This window comes from Hylobates moloch, unplaced genomic scaffold (assembly GCF_009828535.3).
Source record: "Hylobates moloch isolate HMO894 unplaced genomic scaffold, HMol_V3 SCAFFOLD_15, whole genome shotgun sequence".
NCBI lineage: Eukaryota > Metazoa > Chordata > Mammalia > Primates > Hylobatidae > Hylobates > Hylobates moloch.
In genome coordinates this window covers 2,818,249-2,834,811 of record NW_026652290.1, presented here as the reverse complement: position 1 = coordinate 2,834,811, position 16,563 = coordinate 2,818,249, and the positions used below count along the sequence as shown (strand labels likewise).

General features: G+C 46.1%; 1 protein-coding gene across 5 annotated transcripts in view; it reads left to right on the top strand.

The window, feature by feature from the left end:
* The first annotated feature begins 658 nt into the window (after positions 1–658).
* Positions 659–16,563, top strand: part of UNK (unk zinc finger) — a 42,058-nt gene continuing 26,153 nt past the window's right edge. For 4 of the 5 annotated variants that reach the window (XM_032178812.2, XM_032178811.2, XM_032178810.2 and 1 more), the window contains exon 1: positions 659–817. In XM_032178812.2, coding sequence (XP_032034703.1) covers positions 714–817 — 104 coding nt within the window. In that variant the 5' untranslated portion in view covers positions 659–713. Of the gene's footprint in view, positions 818–8,785; positions 9,046–9,338; positions 9,508–16,563 lie in introns of all 5 variants that reach the window. The other variant, XM_032178813.2, reaches the window with a different exon arrangement.

Genomic DNA, 16,563 nt, shown 5'->3' with positions numbered 1-16,563 from the left:
GAGTTCCAGGTGTCGAGGTTGGTAAAGGTAAATGAAGCGCCTCGGCAAAGGCGCGGGAACTGTAGCGTGCGGTGTACCTCCTCCTTAGCAAAGCTTTCTCAATGCCTCTTAGGTTAGACCCGCCGCAGGGATGAAGGGGTTGCTGGCAGATTGCAGGTGCCTGCAGCACAGTGCCCAGAACTAAGAACCGACAACACAGATTCTTAAGCCCTGCTTGGAGGCACTGCTCTGAGAAGGCATTAGGATCGAACCTAGCTGTACTAAATATAAAGGCAAAGTAGTTATGACACTGTTGGCAGTGAAATTATACTTGGAACTCTTTCGCAGAAGTCGCTAGGGTCTCCCTAGCTCTGGGCCCCTTCTCCTCCAGGCGCTCCAGTTTCATGGAAAGGCTTCCCTATGAAACTGAAAACGCGCTGTTAAGAAGGAGAAACGCGACCGGACTGCAATTCCCAGAAGCCGTCGCAGGCCCTCAGCATCCGGGACACTACCAGCAGGGATTCCTGGGTATTGTGGTCCCGCGCTTTGCCAACAACCCTCTGCCGACGGTAAAATTCCAGCCGGACATAGAACCACAACTCCCAGCAACCCCTGCTACCGTGTGGGGGGTCTTCACGTTCTCGTGGCGCGGCGCAGGCGCACCGGGTCCTCGGCGCGGACCGCGCAGACTGAATAATAAAAGGGGAGCGGCGAAGAGGCAGGAAGACAAGACCATGTCGAAGGGCCCCGGGCCCGGCGGCTCCGCAGCTTCCTCGGCGCCCCCGGCCGCTACCGCTCAGGTGCTGCAGGCACAGCCCGAGAAACCGCAGCACTACACGTACGTAGAGCACCCCCCCCCGCCGCGCGCGCACGCCTGACGTCAGCGGCCAGCGTGAGTCACGCGCGCAGGGAGAGCGCGAGGCGGCCTCTTCCTCCCCCCCTTCCTCCTCCGGCCCGGCCCAGACCGGTTCCAACCTGCTGGGGCCGGTCCCAACTGCCTCCAACTGCCACCAACCTCTGGTCGGGCTGTGGGGCGGGAAACTCGGTCCTGGCCGCCGAGTGGGGAAGGCGGGAGCTCGGGATGCAGAGTGCACTCTCCCTAGGCCAGGCCTTCGAGGCCTAACTGTTCCTCGGACCATAAAACCACAGTGGTAGGCTCCTTTGGGGCAGTGAGAAGTCCAAGACACAACCAAGACGAGTTCCGTGGGGTCCAGCCCCAGAACCCACCTGTGAATGATGATTAGCGTGAAGTCCTGTCAGGAGATTCCGTGCATTTTGCACAGGAAGCCTTTTGTGTCCCTAAGGCTCGTAGGTTGTCCACGAGGGCCACCCTTGCTTGAATTCACAGTCGACGTAGATAAACATGCAGAGATGGAAACGTGTCGGTGCGTGCCCATGACCGTTTCCCTCGCGGGCTGTGCGGAGCCTGAGTCTGGGAGCCCGAAGGTGATGGGTTCCAAGTATGTCTGCAGGCTCAGCAGAAATGTGGCATTAGAGGGAGCCCCAAATACTGACACTACAGGAGTCCAGCAAGATGGGAAAACCTCTTCCTGGAAGTCTGCATCTGTGTGCTTTTAGGTCGCTGTCTTCATTTCCTTCAAGCCACATTAAGCATTCATTCCCTAGAGTTAGTTGGTGTGGGAGAAAGATGAATAAGGGGCGGTTTCTCCTGTTAAGCAAAATGTTGCTTTCCATTTTCCCTGATGCTCTGTGAATGCCTCTCATCCCCGTGAGCTCCTGAGTGATGTGCATGTTTAAAAGGATCACCAGCTGCGAGAGGTTTTGGAACCTGGGGGGTTGAGCAGCTCTTAAGTTGTTCAGTGAACGAAGAGCAGAATCATCTGTTGGAGTAGAAAGAACTCAAACCAGTCAGGAGGAACTCTTGTTATAGAAGACCTTGGGAAACTGTTCTGGGGTTGGGGAACATTGGTTATAGGAAGTGTATGGTTTCTTTGTGGGATTCTCTGTTGTTGGTTGAAATCATTTAAGCTTCTTGACTACAGTCTGACTCACGTTAACCATTCCTTTTCTGATATGGACATTGCTTTCCTGGTCCTTTCTTACTGGAGATCTTTCGCAGTCTTTCCATTGATTTTGGTGAGATGTTCTTAGCTCAAAGACTACTTATCAGTTGAATGGTGTAGTCTTGATTTTCGAATCTGGAAACTTCACATAATTGGAACTTCTTTATAATCTCTGGTTGTTCAGATCACTTGTTTTTAGCAAAATAAACACATTTTGAGTCATGAGAGTCTTGGTTTCAGCAACTTATGTTTCTGTGTTGTGTTGTCATTGAGCATACTATGGAATCTGTATTAGAAAGGCTTTCTTATTTTGGAATTGACAGGTGAAACAAGTGAACAGCTGAGTAAATGTCAGTATCAGTCTTTGTCCTCTTTATGCTCATTTGTTTAAAACCTGTCTTTCCGGCCGGGCGTGGTAGCTCATGCTTGTAATCACAGCATTTTGGGAGGCCGAGGCGGATCACATGACGTCAGGAGTTCGAGACCAGCCTGCCCAATATGGCAAAACCCCGTCTCTACTAAAAATACAAAAAATTAGCTGGGTGTGCTGGCGGGCGCCTGTCATCCCAGCTACTCAGGAGGCTGAGGCAGGAGAATCGCTTGAACCCGGGAGGCGGAGGTGGCAGTGAGCCGAGATCGCGCCACTGCACTCCAGCCTGAGCACAAGAGCAAAACTCCGTCTCAAAAAACAGAAACAAAAACAAAAAAAACCCTGCCTTTCCATTCCTTGTGGGTAAGTACAGAGTAATGGGACCTGGCTCTCGAGGTGTCCTAGGAAATCAACAGGAGTAGGTGAAATAGCCAAGCTTGATGGGAGGTTGTAGGTGTTCCTATCTCTTTGTCTGTTCATATGTATGTGTGTTTTTGTGTTTGTATTTCCAAAAATCAGAGATAGAAATCAGTGGTCTTTCTTGTTAGACTTACCAGCATTCAGAAGCTGTGATGACTTGGAGAACTTCATCCCCTAGTCCTCCTAGGGCTGAGGTGCAGAGAGCATGAGGACACATATGATGGAACCAGCACACTTGCTGGCTCTGATTTTTCTTTTTCTTTTTTTTTAAGATAGGGTCTCTCTCTGTCATCCAGGCTGTAGTGCAGTGTCAGGATCTCAGCTCACTGTAGCCTCGACCTCCCTGGCTCAAGTGATCCTCCCACCTCAGCCTCCTGAGTAGCTGGGACTACAGGCACACCTGGATACATTTTTTTGGTATTTTTTTAGAGACGTGATTTTGCCATGTTGCCCAGGCTGGTCTCGAACTCCTGTGGTCAAGCAGGCACAAGCAATCTGCTGTTGGGCCTTGGCCTCCGAAAGTGCTGGGAAGCCACCACACACCCAGCTTTTTTTTTTTTTCTCTCTTCTTAAACGAGACATGGGCAGGGTGTGGTTGCTCATGCCTATAATCCCAGCATTTTGAGAGCCTGAGGTGGGTGGATCACTCGAGGTCAGGAGTTCGAGACCAACCTGGCCAAAATGGAAACTCCATCTCTAATAAAAATACAAAAAATTAGGCCTGGTGGCACATACCTGTAGTCCCAGCTACTCGGGAGGCTGAGGCAGGAGAATCGCTTGAACCCAGGAGGCAGAGGTTGCAGTGAGCGGAGATCACGCCACTGCACTCCAACCTGGGTGACAGAGCGAGACTCAGTCCAAAAAAAAAAAAAAGAGAGACGTGATCTCTCTATGTTAACCAGGCTGGACTTGAATTCCTGGGCTCAAGCAGTCCTGCCTTAGCCTCCTGAGTAGCTGGGACTACAGGCACATACCACCATACCTGCTTCCCCCAACCCCCACAAGGTGAGTTCATTTATTGCCCTTGGGAGTTAGGGTACGGGAGCATTTTGATTTTGATTTTAAATGAAAATTTGAGCTGCTTGGGAGGTAAACAGTGGGTACACATGGACATACAGAGTGGAATAATAATTGATCATTGATAATAATTGATCCCATTTTGAATACAGAGATAGACCCCTTTTGAATATTTGTATGTTTTTGCCTGTCAATTGTCAATTTTTTCTTTCTTTTTTTTTTTTTGAGACGGAGTCTCGCTCTGTCGCCCAGAGACTGGAGTGCAGTGGTGTGATCTGGGCTCACTGCAAGCTCTGCCTCCCAGGTTCACGCCATTCTCCTGCTTCAGCCTCCCGAGTAGCTGGGACTACAGGCTCCTGCCACCACGCCTTCTATTTTTTTGTATTTTTAGTAGAGACGGGGTTTCACCGTGTTATCCAGGATGGTCTCGATCTCCTGACCTCGTGATCCGCCTGCCTTGGCCTCCCAGAGTGCTGGGATTACAGGCGTAAGCCACCGCGCCTGGCCTCTTTTTTTTTTTTTTTGGAGACGAAGTCTCACTCTGTTGCCCAAGCTGGAGTGCAGTGGCGTGATCTCAGCTCACTGCAACCTCCACCTCCCGGGTTCAAGCGATTCTCCTGCTTCAGCTTCCTAAGTAGCTGGGACTGCAGGCATATGCCACTATGGCTGGCTAATTTTTGTTTTTTTTTTGTTTTTTTTTTTTGAGATGGAGTCTGGCTCTGTCGCCCAGGCTGGAGTGCAGTGGCTCGATGTCTGCTCACTGCAAGCTCCGCCTCCCGGGTTCACGCCATTCTCCTGCCTCAGCCTCCCGAATAGCTGCTGGGACTACAGGCGCCCGCCACCGCGCCCGGCTAATTTTTTTGTATTTTTAGTAGAGACAGGGTTTCACTGTGTTAGCCAGGATGGTCTCAATCTCCTGACCTCGTGATCCGCCCGCCTCGGCCTTCCAAAGTGCTGGGATTACAGGCGTGAGCCACCGCGCCCGGCCTAATTTTTGTATTTTTAGTAGAGACAGGGTTTCACTATGTTGGCCAGGCTGGTCTCGAACTCCTAACCTCGTGATCTGCCCACCTTGGCCTCCCAAACTGCTGGGATTACAGGCGTGAGCCACTGTTCCCGTCCGCCTGTCAAATTTTTTACCTTTTTAAACTTTATTTATTTATTTGTATTTTTAGTAGAGATGGGGTTTCACCATGTTTGTCAGGCTGGTCTTGAACTCCTGACCTCATGATCTGCCCGCCTCAGCCTCCCAAAGTGCTGGGATTACAGGTGTGAGCCACCGCGCCCAGCCACTTTTATTTTTTTTTTATTTTCATCGCCCAGGTTGGTTGGACAGAGCAAGAGACAGGATCTTGCTCTGTCACCCAGGCTGGTGTACAGTGGCATGGGAAGGCGTGAGCCTGAGAAGGTGTGAGCCACCTCACTTGGCCTTTCTTTTACATTAATTTTGTATAGTTTTATACCTGATGTTATTTGAAATTAGCTAACATGCTGTAGTCTTTGCAATAATCCAGGGACACTTGTGTGATAATTGAGTCTCACTCACCATAACGGCAATCTTGGCAAACACAGTTGAATACACCAAAAGCAAAAAATTACGTTCCCATTGGTTTCCCTTTCTTGCCCTTCATTCTTGTGCTGAAATTAAAGTTCTTAGAGTTTGAGCCCTCCTTTTCCTAAACCAAGAGGATTATTCATAACATAATTTGAAGGATAATTTTGTTGATTTTTTTCTAAACTCTTTTTTTTTTTTTAGACGGAGTCTCGCTCTGTCACCCAGGCTGGAGTGCAGTGGCACGATCTCGGCTCACTACAAGCTCCGCCTCCCGGGTTCGCGCCATTCTCCTGCCTCAGCCTCTCCGAGTAGCTGGGACTACAGGCGCCCGCCAACACGCCCGGCTAATTTTTTTGTATTTTTAGTAGAGACGGGGTTTCACCGTGGTCTCGATCTCCTGACCTCGTGATCCGCCCGCCTCGGCCTCCCAAAGTGCTGGGATTACAAGTGTGAGCCACCGCGCCCGGCTGTAAACTCTTGAATAATCTTGCTTTAAGGGAAGCTTTGGAATAATCCTTTCAGCAAATTGGTGTAGCAGGCACTTGTGCTGGACTTGAGGAATCCAGTTCTTTTAGAAAACAGTTATGTCAGAAGTTCCTCTATTGTACGGCTCCCAGTATTTGCTTAGCACTTAGTAAAACAATAATGTGTATGTATTATTATTCTTCCAATACAAGAACCACGTGACTTCTTTTTTTTTTTTTTTCTGAGACCAAATCTCGCTCTGTTGCCCAGGCTGGAGTGCAGTGGCACCATCTCGACTCACTGCAAGCTCCGCCTCCTGGGTTTATGCCATTCTCCTGCCTCAAGCCTCCCGAGTAGCTGGGACTACAGGCGTCCGCCACCATGCCCAGCTAATTCTTTGTATTTTTAGTAGAGACAGGGTTTCACTGTGTTAGCCAGGACGGTCTCTATCTCTTGATCTCATGATCTACCCGCCTCAGCCTCTCAAAGTGCTGGGATTACAGGCATGAACCACCGCACCTGGCCTGTGACCTTTTACTAGACAGTTTGTCTTTTAATTTGACAAATAATTTAATTCAGCGTTATTTATAATAATATGCTGTCTTGTATATTGGAAGAGTTTTATAAAAACGTTTAAGAATGAGGAGAACTTTTGTAGCAATCACATCTCAAAATGTATCTACAGGTTTAGCTACCTTTTGGCTTTTTGCTGTATTAACAGATATACTATTGAAAGCATATAGCTGAGCAGGGCGTAGTAGCTCACATCTGCAATCCCAGCACTTTGGGAGGCTGAGGTGGGCAGATCACGAGGTCAGGAGTTCGAGACCAGCCTGGCCAACGTGGTAAAACCCTGTCTCTACTAAAAATACAAAAAATAGCTGGGCGTGGTGGCGGGCGCCTGTAATCCCAGCTACTGAGGAGGCTGAGGCAGGAGAATCATTTGAACCTGGGAGGCAGAGGTTGCAGTGAGACGAGATCGTGCCATTGCACTCCAGCCTGGGTGACAGGACTAGACTCCGTTTCAAACAAAAACAAAAAAAGAAAATACAAAAATTAGCTGGGTGTGGTGGCACGCACTGAGGCAGGAGAATTGCTTGAACCCGGGAGGCGGGGGTTGCGGTGAGCCAAGATCGCGCCACTGCCCTGCAGCCTGGGCAACAGAGCCAGACTGCATTTCAAAAAAAAAAAAAAAGTGTATTCTTGAAAGGTCACAGGAAAACTACCATCTGAAATATCCAGCTGGGTGTGGTAGCTATAGTCCCAACTCATTGGGAAGCTGAGGCAGGAGGATCACTTGAGCCCAGGAGTTCCAGACCAGCGTGGGCAATATAGCAAGACCTCCTCTCTACTAAAAATTTTTTTTTTTTTTTTTTGAGACGGAGTCTCGCTCTGTCCCCCAGGCTGGAGTGCAGTGGCGCGATCTCGGCTCACTGCAAGCTCCGCCTCCCGGGTTCACGCCATTCTCCTGCCTCAGCCTCTCCGAGTAGCTGGGACTACAGGCGCCCACCACCACGCCTGGCTAGTTTTTTTTTTGTATTTTTAGTAGAGACGGGGTTTCACCGTGGTCTCGATCTCCTGACCTCGTGATCCACCCGCCTCAGCCTCCCAAAGTGCTGGGATTACAAGCGTGAGCCACCGCGCCCGGCCAGACCTCCTCTCTACTAAAAATTAAAAAAAACAAGCCAGGTGTGGTGTACGCCTGTGGTCCTGGATACTCAGGAGGCCGAGGTGGGAGGATCCCTGAGCCCAGGAGATTGAGGCTACAGTGAGCCAAGATTGTGTTACTGCACTGTAGCCTGGGTGACAGAGCAAGACCCTATCTGAAAAATAATAAATAATTGGCTGGGCACGGTGGCTCACGCCTGTAATCTCAACACTTTGGGAGGCCAAGGCAAGTGGGTCACTTGAGGTCAGGAGTTTGGGACCAGCCTGGCCATCATGGCAAGACTCCATCTCTACTAAAAATACAAAAATTAGCCGGGCATGGTGGTGCATGCCTGTAATCCCAGCTACTGGGGAGGCTGAGACAGGAGAATCGCTTGGACCCAGGAGGTGGAGGTTGCGGAGGTTGAAGTGAGCCAAGATCACGCTACTACACTCCAGCCTGGGCAACAGAGCGAGACTCTGGCTTGAAAAAAATAATAAAATAAAAATAAATAAATAAATATGAAGCTCTCCGAGTTTCTGACCTCATTGTTTTGACCGCATGAGAGGAAGTATACCTCAGAGACGAATCATGTCTTCATGCCTTCAACTGCAGTGACTGCAGTCGGTTCTCAGACTTTTTAATGCCCTCATGTTAAAGGAAAATGAAATTCTAGTTTAGTGAAGGTTTGCAGGAGTTGTCTGGCCACTTGGTGATTTCTTATAGGTCGACAAAGAATAAATACTTCATAGCCTCATCTATCTAGGCATCATTTAAATTTAGGACTGGTTTCCTGGGCATTGAATTAAACAAAGATAATGTAGCAATACTTCCATAGATAACTCTTTTCAGGCAGTTTTGTCAGTTTATGTATTATATAAATGTCATTAACTTCACTTGATTGCATCTGATTGTATTTTGGAAAATCCTGGACATGAACGTGTATTTAAGTTATTATTGCAAATCACAATAAAATCGTACATGCATTAGTAGAGTACTACTTGTTGCACAACAGAAGTCATTGGAAGCGTAACTAAGCAACTTCAGCAAGAACGAGCTACGTTACCAATAAACATTTCTGGATCTTATTTACTTGTTTATCAAGTAGAACTAATTTCTTGCAGGACAGAAATTAGGAGCTCATTGTAGCCTTCATTTAATCCCACAAAATGCCCGTTAACAAGTGTTAAGTGCCCTTGCTAAGGGTAGATTCTTAAGCTTAACAGCTAGTTGATATTTGCGATTATCTAAATTATTAATTAAAGTCAAGATTTGCTTAATGGTTAAGTTTTTTTGTTTTAATCCAGCTATGTTAGATACTAAAGAAGGCTTCCCCACAACCCATATGCATCTGCTTTGACTGGTGGTTTCTATCATCCTACAAAGACTGTGACTTATTGGTGAGGGCAGCTGGACAACTCTGAGAGCAACTTAGAGAAATCCATCTTGGGCACACTCTATAAAGGAGCTCCTTCTCTGCAAATAGCACCCCAGATAAGTGCACAAAAGCAAGATACCCTCGTGGACCTACACGTCCTCCCGCTTTTCAACACCCTGATGCCTGAAGGTGAGGTCTCTTTCCTGTGTGTCTTAGAAGCCATGAGCACACTTAGGTAACTAGAGCCCTGCCACAGCCTGAGCAGCACAGCACACATCTGCAGGCTTTCCTGCCAGACCTTTGCCTAAAGGTAATTTTTCTCATTAGGAGAGACTCCAGGTCAAGAGTGATGACAGTAAGGTTGCATTTAAAGCTGCATTACGTTAAATAGTGGACTGGTCTAGTGATTATTTTCCCACACTGGGCAATACTTGCTTAATGATTAAGTTTTTTTGTTTTTGTTTTTGTTTTTTTTAATCCAGCTATGGTTGATACTAAAGGAGGTTTTCCCACTATCCGTATGCATCTTCTCTGTTTTGAGATTGCAACTATGGACAGTTATGGCTAATCCTAGTAGATTGTCTTCCCTTCTTTTAACATCTTGGATGAATTTGGGTCACACTAATTGTTATGTGAAGATGGATGTTGAATGTAAGTTTCTCTGCCATTCTTAGCCAATATATAAAAATTACATTAGCCTAATTGCTAACAATGCCAAGAATTTAGGTTTAGTATCCCTCTGGACAATGTAGCGTCTTGTTTTCTTACCGTATAGATACTCTATAGATTCCCCCCAGCCAGTCATCTTAAAATACCTGCATAGGCAACAGATTATCTGTGGAGAAAGTGCATGGGATAATAGGTACAGGGTGATTTTGGGAGTGATGGAAATGTTCTGGAATTAGATACGGTGAAGGTTACATAACACGGGTGAATACGCTAAAAACCACTGAAATGTAGAAGTGGTGAGTTTGTGTGCTCTCTGAATTATATCTCAAATTGTTAAAAAGTTAATTAAAAAATCAGTGTATATGAGTCCCTCCTACCATAGAGAAGGCTTCAAGCTCATGGCCTATTGCCAAGGCTCAGCAGCAGCGGTTCATTGTGGGAAAGCCTGTGGTCCGCACAAAGCTCCTTGGTGCCCTTTTCCCAGCTTTCTCAGTGGCTTAGGTGCTGTGTATCTATTCTAGTTGAATGCCGCCATGTTATAAGTCTGTGGAGATGTTTTGAGATAAGAAATATGTATTCAGAAAACAAGTTTGAGACTCCTAGGTGCTGGTAATTATACTTTACCTTGTCTCCAACTTGATAGCCATTCCAGGGAACAAGCAGATTTTTACCAATGCCTTCATAAGATGAATCATGTCTACTTCCTGGGGTGGGTGGGAGGTGTGAGAGAAGTTTGCTGTCTTGCTAAAATGTAATAGAGTCCATTCTTCAGGTATTGTGAGTGTTTTAAGGTTTACATGGGCATTTCTTTAAGGACAGGCCATGTGTTTTAGGCATTTAAAATGATATCAGTGGCTATACTATATTAGTTCAAGTAATCACAACAAACTTTTTATTATTTCTCTATAAAATCCCTCAACTTTCACCCCTTTTTTCTTTGCCAGTGTGTAGAATTTGACAGCAGTATCAAGAGCTGAGGAGAAGGAGAAGATGGAAAGGAGTCTAGCAACTTAAAAATCTCACAGCATTCTCTGTGAGGTGACCTTTTTTCCTGTTGGTGGCTCAATTTCTTTAGGACATAAAGAAGATACTGAGGCCTGTGACAGCCTGTGACAGTATCATCAAGTCGTATCTGAACTTATTGAACTGTTTCCTCCCCTTCCTTATTCTTTATTCACAGTTTGCTTTTCATGTGCATAAGTTGACTCATTTGTTTCTTGTTAGCATTTGAAACACCATATAGTCACCACAAGTCCTGACAAAATGACTTAATGGGGAGGGGGAAGGTCCATGTCCCACCTTCCTATGAAATTTTGGCCTATTCACAAGTCTACCCCCTCATAGGAGAAGTAGTTATGTTCTGTAAAGAAGAGGTTGATAAAAACCTTTAGCATGGTGTTTTGTGACTTAGAAGTTTTAAGTAGTCATTCTTATATCTAAGCATTTATTGATTTTGGTAAGAACATTACTATATGTTTCTGATGTCACTTTTACTGTTAAGAGGTGCCAGGCATCTGGCGGCCTGCCACTTCAGGATTTGTGTGAATCAGACCATCTAAATATAATAGAAATTAGAGACTAGTACTTGTATTTCCTGATTAAAAACAAATTAACCTCTGTTTTACTATTGAAGTAAGAGTACTTTATAATGAATACAAAAATGTATATTAAATGTCCAGTAGAGCATGCTAAAGTGAACATTTCTGTTTTTATTTCAGCAACTTATTTTATGGTATTGTAGTTATGGCCTGTCCGAAACTCTCTGACATATTCTAAACAGCTTTCAGAGAGTCACTGAGGCTTATTTGCTACTACTCTTGTTTTTCCTTTAGCTCAGTTAAGAAATGCTTAGTTAGCCGGGCATGGTGGCTCACGCCTATAATCCCAGCACTTTGGGACGCTGAGGCGGGTGGATCGCCTGAGGTCAGGAGTTCGAGACCAGCCTGGCCAACATAGTGAAACCCCATCTCTACTAAAAATACAAAAAACTAGCTGGGTGTGGTGGTGGCGGGCACCTGTAATCCCAGTTACTAGGGAGGCTGAGGCAGGAGAATCACTAGGACCCAGGAGGCGGAGGTTGCAGTGAGCCGAGATCGCGCCATTGTACTCCAACCTGGGCAACAAGAGCGAAACTCCGTCTCAAAAAAAAAAAAAAAAAAAAAAAAAAAAAAAAAAAAAAAAAAAAAAAGCTTAGTTAACAGTCAGCATGGTAGTTAAGAGTACTGACTCCAGGGTCGCACCACCTGGATTTGAGGCCCAGCTCTGTCAGTTACTAGCTGTGAGATTTTGGGCAAGTGACTTACCTCTTTGTGTATCAGTTTCCTGAGAATAGGAATATTACCTGTCTCATGGGGTTGTTATAAGGGTGAAATAAATGAGTTCGTATATGTAAAGCGGTTAAAACAGTGCTTGGCACTTAGCACAGCGTAGGTACTGTTCTCCGCCATTATTTGAACAGGGCCCTAGTCACTGCTTTCAGTTGCATTGCTCCTTGCTTCAACAGCCCTGATTGAATGCCTTCTTTAGTTGCATCCACACTAAAATAGATTCTTCAGTTCCTAGGGCACGCACGGGGCAGCAGCATCTTCAGAGAACAGTTCTCTCTTCCACGTCCACTTGAATTCTTATTTCATTCTCCAGTCTTTGTAGTGCCTCCATCATACTGCTTGTATCTTACCTGATGGATGTGTGTTCTAAACTGACCCACGCAGTTTAGGGCCAAATACTTTGTTGTACAGAAAACAGTGTACAAAGAACATGTTAGTTTAAACATGTTACTAAAGTGTCATAAAACTGGAGGTTTTCCAGGCTAGCTTTTTCAGGCTAGCTATGTACAGAAAAACTTTGAGGGTTTTTTTTTTTTTTTGCTTTTTGAGACAGGGTCTCAGTCTGTTGCCTAAGCTGGAGTGCAGTGGCGTGATCTTCGCTCACTGCAACCTCCGCCTCCCGGGTTCAAGCGATTGTAGTGCCTCAGCCTCCTGAGTAGCTGGGATTACAGGCACGTGCCACCACACCTGGCTAATTTTTGTATTTTTAGTAGAGATGGGGTTTCACTATGTTGGCCAGGCTGGTCTCATACTCCTGACCTCAAGTGATCTGCCCGTCTTGGCCTCAAAGTGCTGAGATTACAGGTGTAAGCCACCATGCCTGGCCAGAAAAACTTTGAATAAAGTCAAGGTATTATATAATTTGGGGGAGGATGAATGGGGGTTTTTAGTACTCTCGAATATTCTCTAAATCAGTGACGTGAGTGACCCTTATGTTAACCTTCCTCAGTTTCACCAGCTCTAGGCCCCATAGGGCAAGGGGACAGTTATAGAAAGAAGGGACCATGAACACACAGGACTAATTGCACACCCTTCCTGGCTCTTGTTAGTTCTTGGGGCCAGGACAGCTCACAGGTGTCAGAAAGTTCCAGTGAGCCCCAGTGAAAAGTGGGCTGAAATAATTGCCAGTGATTGGCTCCCCCACTGTAAAACACTGACTTGCTTGAGTGCCCGTAGCACTTGAACTGTGGGTTGCTGTGTGTGTGTGCATGTGCGTGTGTGCCCAGGTGCGGTAGGGAGTTTCATCGCACATATTGTATTTACTCTGACTAAAGGCCAGTGTGGGATCAAAGACTACCTTAAAGGTTCAGACACACTTAGAAATTCACTAGACACTTGTTTTATTTGTCTGAATAATACTCCCTGAGCTTGCTTTTTCTGCCAGAGAGAATATTCTAAATCAGGATCACTTTAGAAGATTTGGAAGCCACATCTCTATAGCTGTGTAGTGTGTCAGATCTATCCAAATATTTACCTACCACCAGTTATAGCTTTATTTGGCCTTATTTTTTTTTTTTTTTTTGAGATACGGTCTTACTCTGTCACCCAGGCTAGAGTGCAGTGACGTAATCATAGCTCACTGCAGCCTTGAACTCCTGGGCTCAAATGATCCTCTCACTTCAGCCTCCTGAGTAGCTGGGACTGCAGGTGTGTACCACCACACCCGACTAATTTTTTATTTTTAAATTTGTTTTGTGAAGTCAGGGTCTTACTGTGTTGTCAGGCTGGTCTGGAACTTCTGGCCTCAAGCAGTCATCCTGCCTCTGCTCCCCAAAGTGCTGGGCCCGAGACACCACACCCAGCCTAAACTAAAAGCCATTTTTAGTAACTCCCACCAATGTGGTTACTGTTACAAAGTCGTGTGGTTTCTGAGTCATGTTTGGTATCAAAATGTGTATGTATATCCTTATAAATATGAAATGTAGAACTGACAGTAGTTTACCTATCAGATTTGCAAAAATAAGGAAAGATTTTTAGCAGCTTATAACAAACATATACATACTTGGATAAATAATTTAGAATTTTAATCTACGGCTCATATGCTCTTAACAATATTCTCTTTCAGAGTAAAACATACTTTATTCTCAAACTTAAAGAACCTTTGATAAGCTGTGAATTATGACCTCAGTGACTACATTTCTTTTTAGGAGTTATATGTTGGGGAAGGAAAGAAGTAGCTAGCAGGGTTAACATGGAAAGCAGGAGATTACAGACAAGCATCATTTGAGCCTTTGGATACTACAAATAATCTTCAAAAATGACGGGTTTTTTGACTTTTTGTTTTTCCTTTCCTTTGGTGCTAGTTGCAGAATCCTATCATATTGTGGTTAGATTTCAATAAAGAATGTTTAAGATTAGGACTATGTCTTGCTTTTTAAAAAGATCCTATATTCATGTTAAAGCTTGTATATATTTGTTTTTTGTTTTTGAGATGGAGTTTCGCTCTGTCCCCCAGGCTGGAGTGCGGTGGCGCAATCTCGGCTCACTACAACCTCTGCCTCCCAGGCTCAAGCAGTTGTCTGCCTCAGCCTCCTAAGTAGCTGGGACTACAGGCATTTGCCACCATACCCAGGTAATTTTTGTATTTTTAGTAGAGACAGGGTTTTGCCATGTTGGCTAGGCTGGTCTCGAACTCCTGACCTCAGGTGATCCGCCCGCCTTGGCTGCCCAAAGTGCTGGGATTACAGGCATGAGCTACCACGCCTGGCCTATACTTGTTCAAAAAGATGAATTTCAATTTTTATAAGACTGGCTGTAATAAAATGAACATTAGTAGCTTATTAGGGATATGGGCAGATCTGTCAGATTGCCCTGTCTCTGCCAGCTGCTGTGTGAGGGTCATGAGTAGTGACACTAAATGGCCAGGAGAGCAGCAGGAGCTGCAGGAACAGGTGCTTCCTCACTGGCCGTTCCATCTTGAAAATTCATGGCCCATGTCCCGAGGTTGAGTGGCATCCAGAGTGAGTTACTCCACTGGCTCAATCTCTTGTCCCTTTTGTTGGGCTTACATCTTGCTGTTCACTGCGTGTTCTGGGATTCACCAAGTCCTGAGCAAATCTGGCGTTGCAGTGCCATCTCTTTCTATTGGCTTGTCTTAGTTGTCTGGAGGCCATCATTGTCTTGCCTATATGTCTCTGTACTCAAATCTGTAGGTTTGTCCAAATCAGATTATAAACAAACATAAAACATACAGGTTGGACATTCATGCAGACGTACACTCCACAAAAAGATTGACCACAGCTCTTTTTTTTTTTTTTTTTAAGACAGAGTCTTGCTCTTGTCACCCAGGCTGGAGTGCAATGGCACGATCTCGGCTCACTGCAATCTCTGCCTCCCGGGTTCAAGCAATTCTCCTGCCTCAGCCTCCCGAGTAGCTAGGATTACAGGTGTGTGCCACCACACCCAGCTAATGTATTTTTTAGTAGAGAAGGGGTTTCGCCATTTTGGCCAGGCTGGTCTTGAACTGACCTCAGGTGATCCCCCCCACCTCAGCCTCCCAAAGCGTTGGGATTACAGGCATGAGCCACCACGCCTGGCCTGATTTTTATATTTTTTATAGAGACGAGGTTTTGCTCTGTTGGCCAGGCTGGTCTTGAACTCCTGACCTCAGGTGATCTGCCTACCTTGGCCTCCCAAAGTGCTGGGATTATAGGCATGCGCCACTACACCAAACCACGGTTAATTTTTGTATTTTTAGTAGAGACGGGGTTTTGCCATGTTGACCAGGCTGATCTCGAACTCCTGGCCTCAGGTGATCCACCTGCCTTGGCCTCCAAAAGTGCTGGGATTACAGGCATGAGTCACCATGCCTGGCCGATACCCAGCTTTTGCCAGTAATCATCATGATACCCATTGGTTGTTGGAGGAAATAGAAACAGGAATTAATCTGTAGTGGCTGTGCATGGTGGCTCATACCTGTAATCCCAGCGCTTTGAGAGGCTAAAGAGGGTTGCTTGCTGGGCACGGTAGCTCACGCCTGTAATCCCAGCACTTTGGGAGGCTGAGGTGGGCGGATCATGAGGTCAGGAGATCGAGACCATCCTGGCTAACATGGTGAAACCCCGTCTCTACTAAAAATACAAAAAAATTAGCTGGGCGTGGTGGCGGGCGCCTATAGTTCCAGCTACTCAGAGGCTGAGGCAGGAGAATGGCGCAAACCCAGGAGGCGGAGCTTGCAGTGAGCCGAGATCAGGCCACTGCACTCCCCTCTGGGGGATTTGTGCGAGACTCCATCTCAAAAACAAACAAACAAAAAAGAGGGTTGCTTGAGGTCAGGAGTTTGAGACCAGCCTGGGCAACATGTCGAAACCTCATCTCTACAAAAAAAAATACAAAAATTAGTTGGGTGGGGTGGCAGGTGCCTGTAGTCCCAGCTACTCGGGAGGCTGAGGTGGGAGGATTGCTTGAGCCTGGGAGGCTGCAGTGACCTGTAATTGCACCACTGTACTCCAGCCTGGGTGACAAAATGAGACCCTTTTTCAAAAAAGTTAATCTGTAATGGTCTCTGCACATTCCCAGCACCAATGACAAAAGAGGAGCCGGATGCCAGCAACCGACTCTGTGTGATGCAGAAGATCTCAATTTTAGTGTTCAGGTGAGGAACAAAGCTGAGCAGACGTAATGTGGAAGAGAGAGCTTACTGAGTTAATTGCCAGGAGAAGTATCTAAGTCAGAGGTTGGAGTTGCTCCTCTGTGTTTTGCTGGGTTCGTG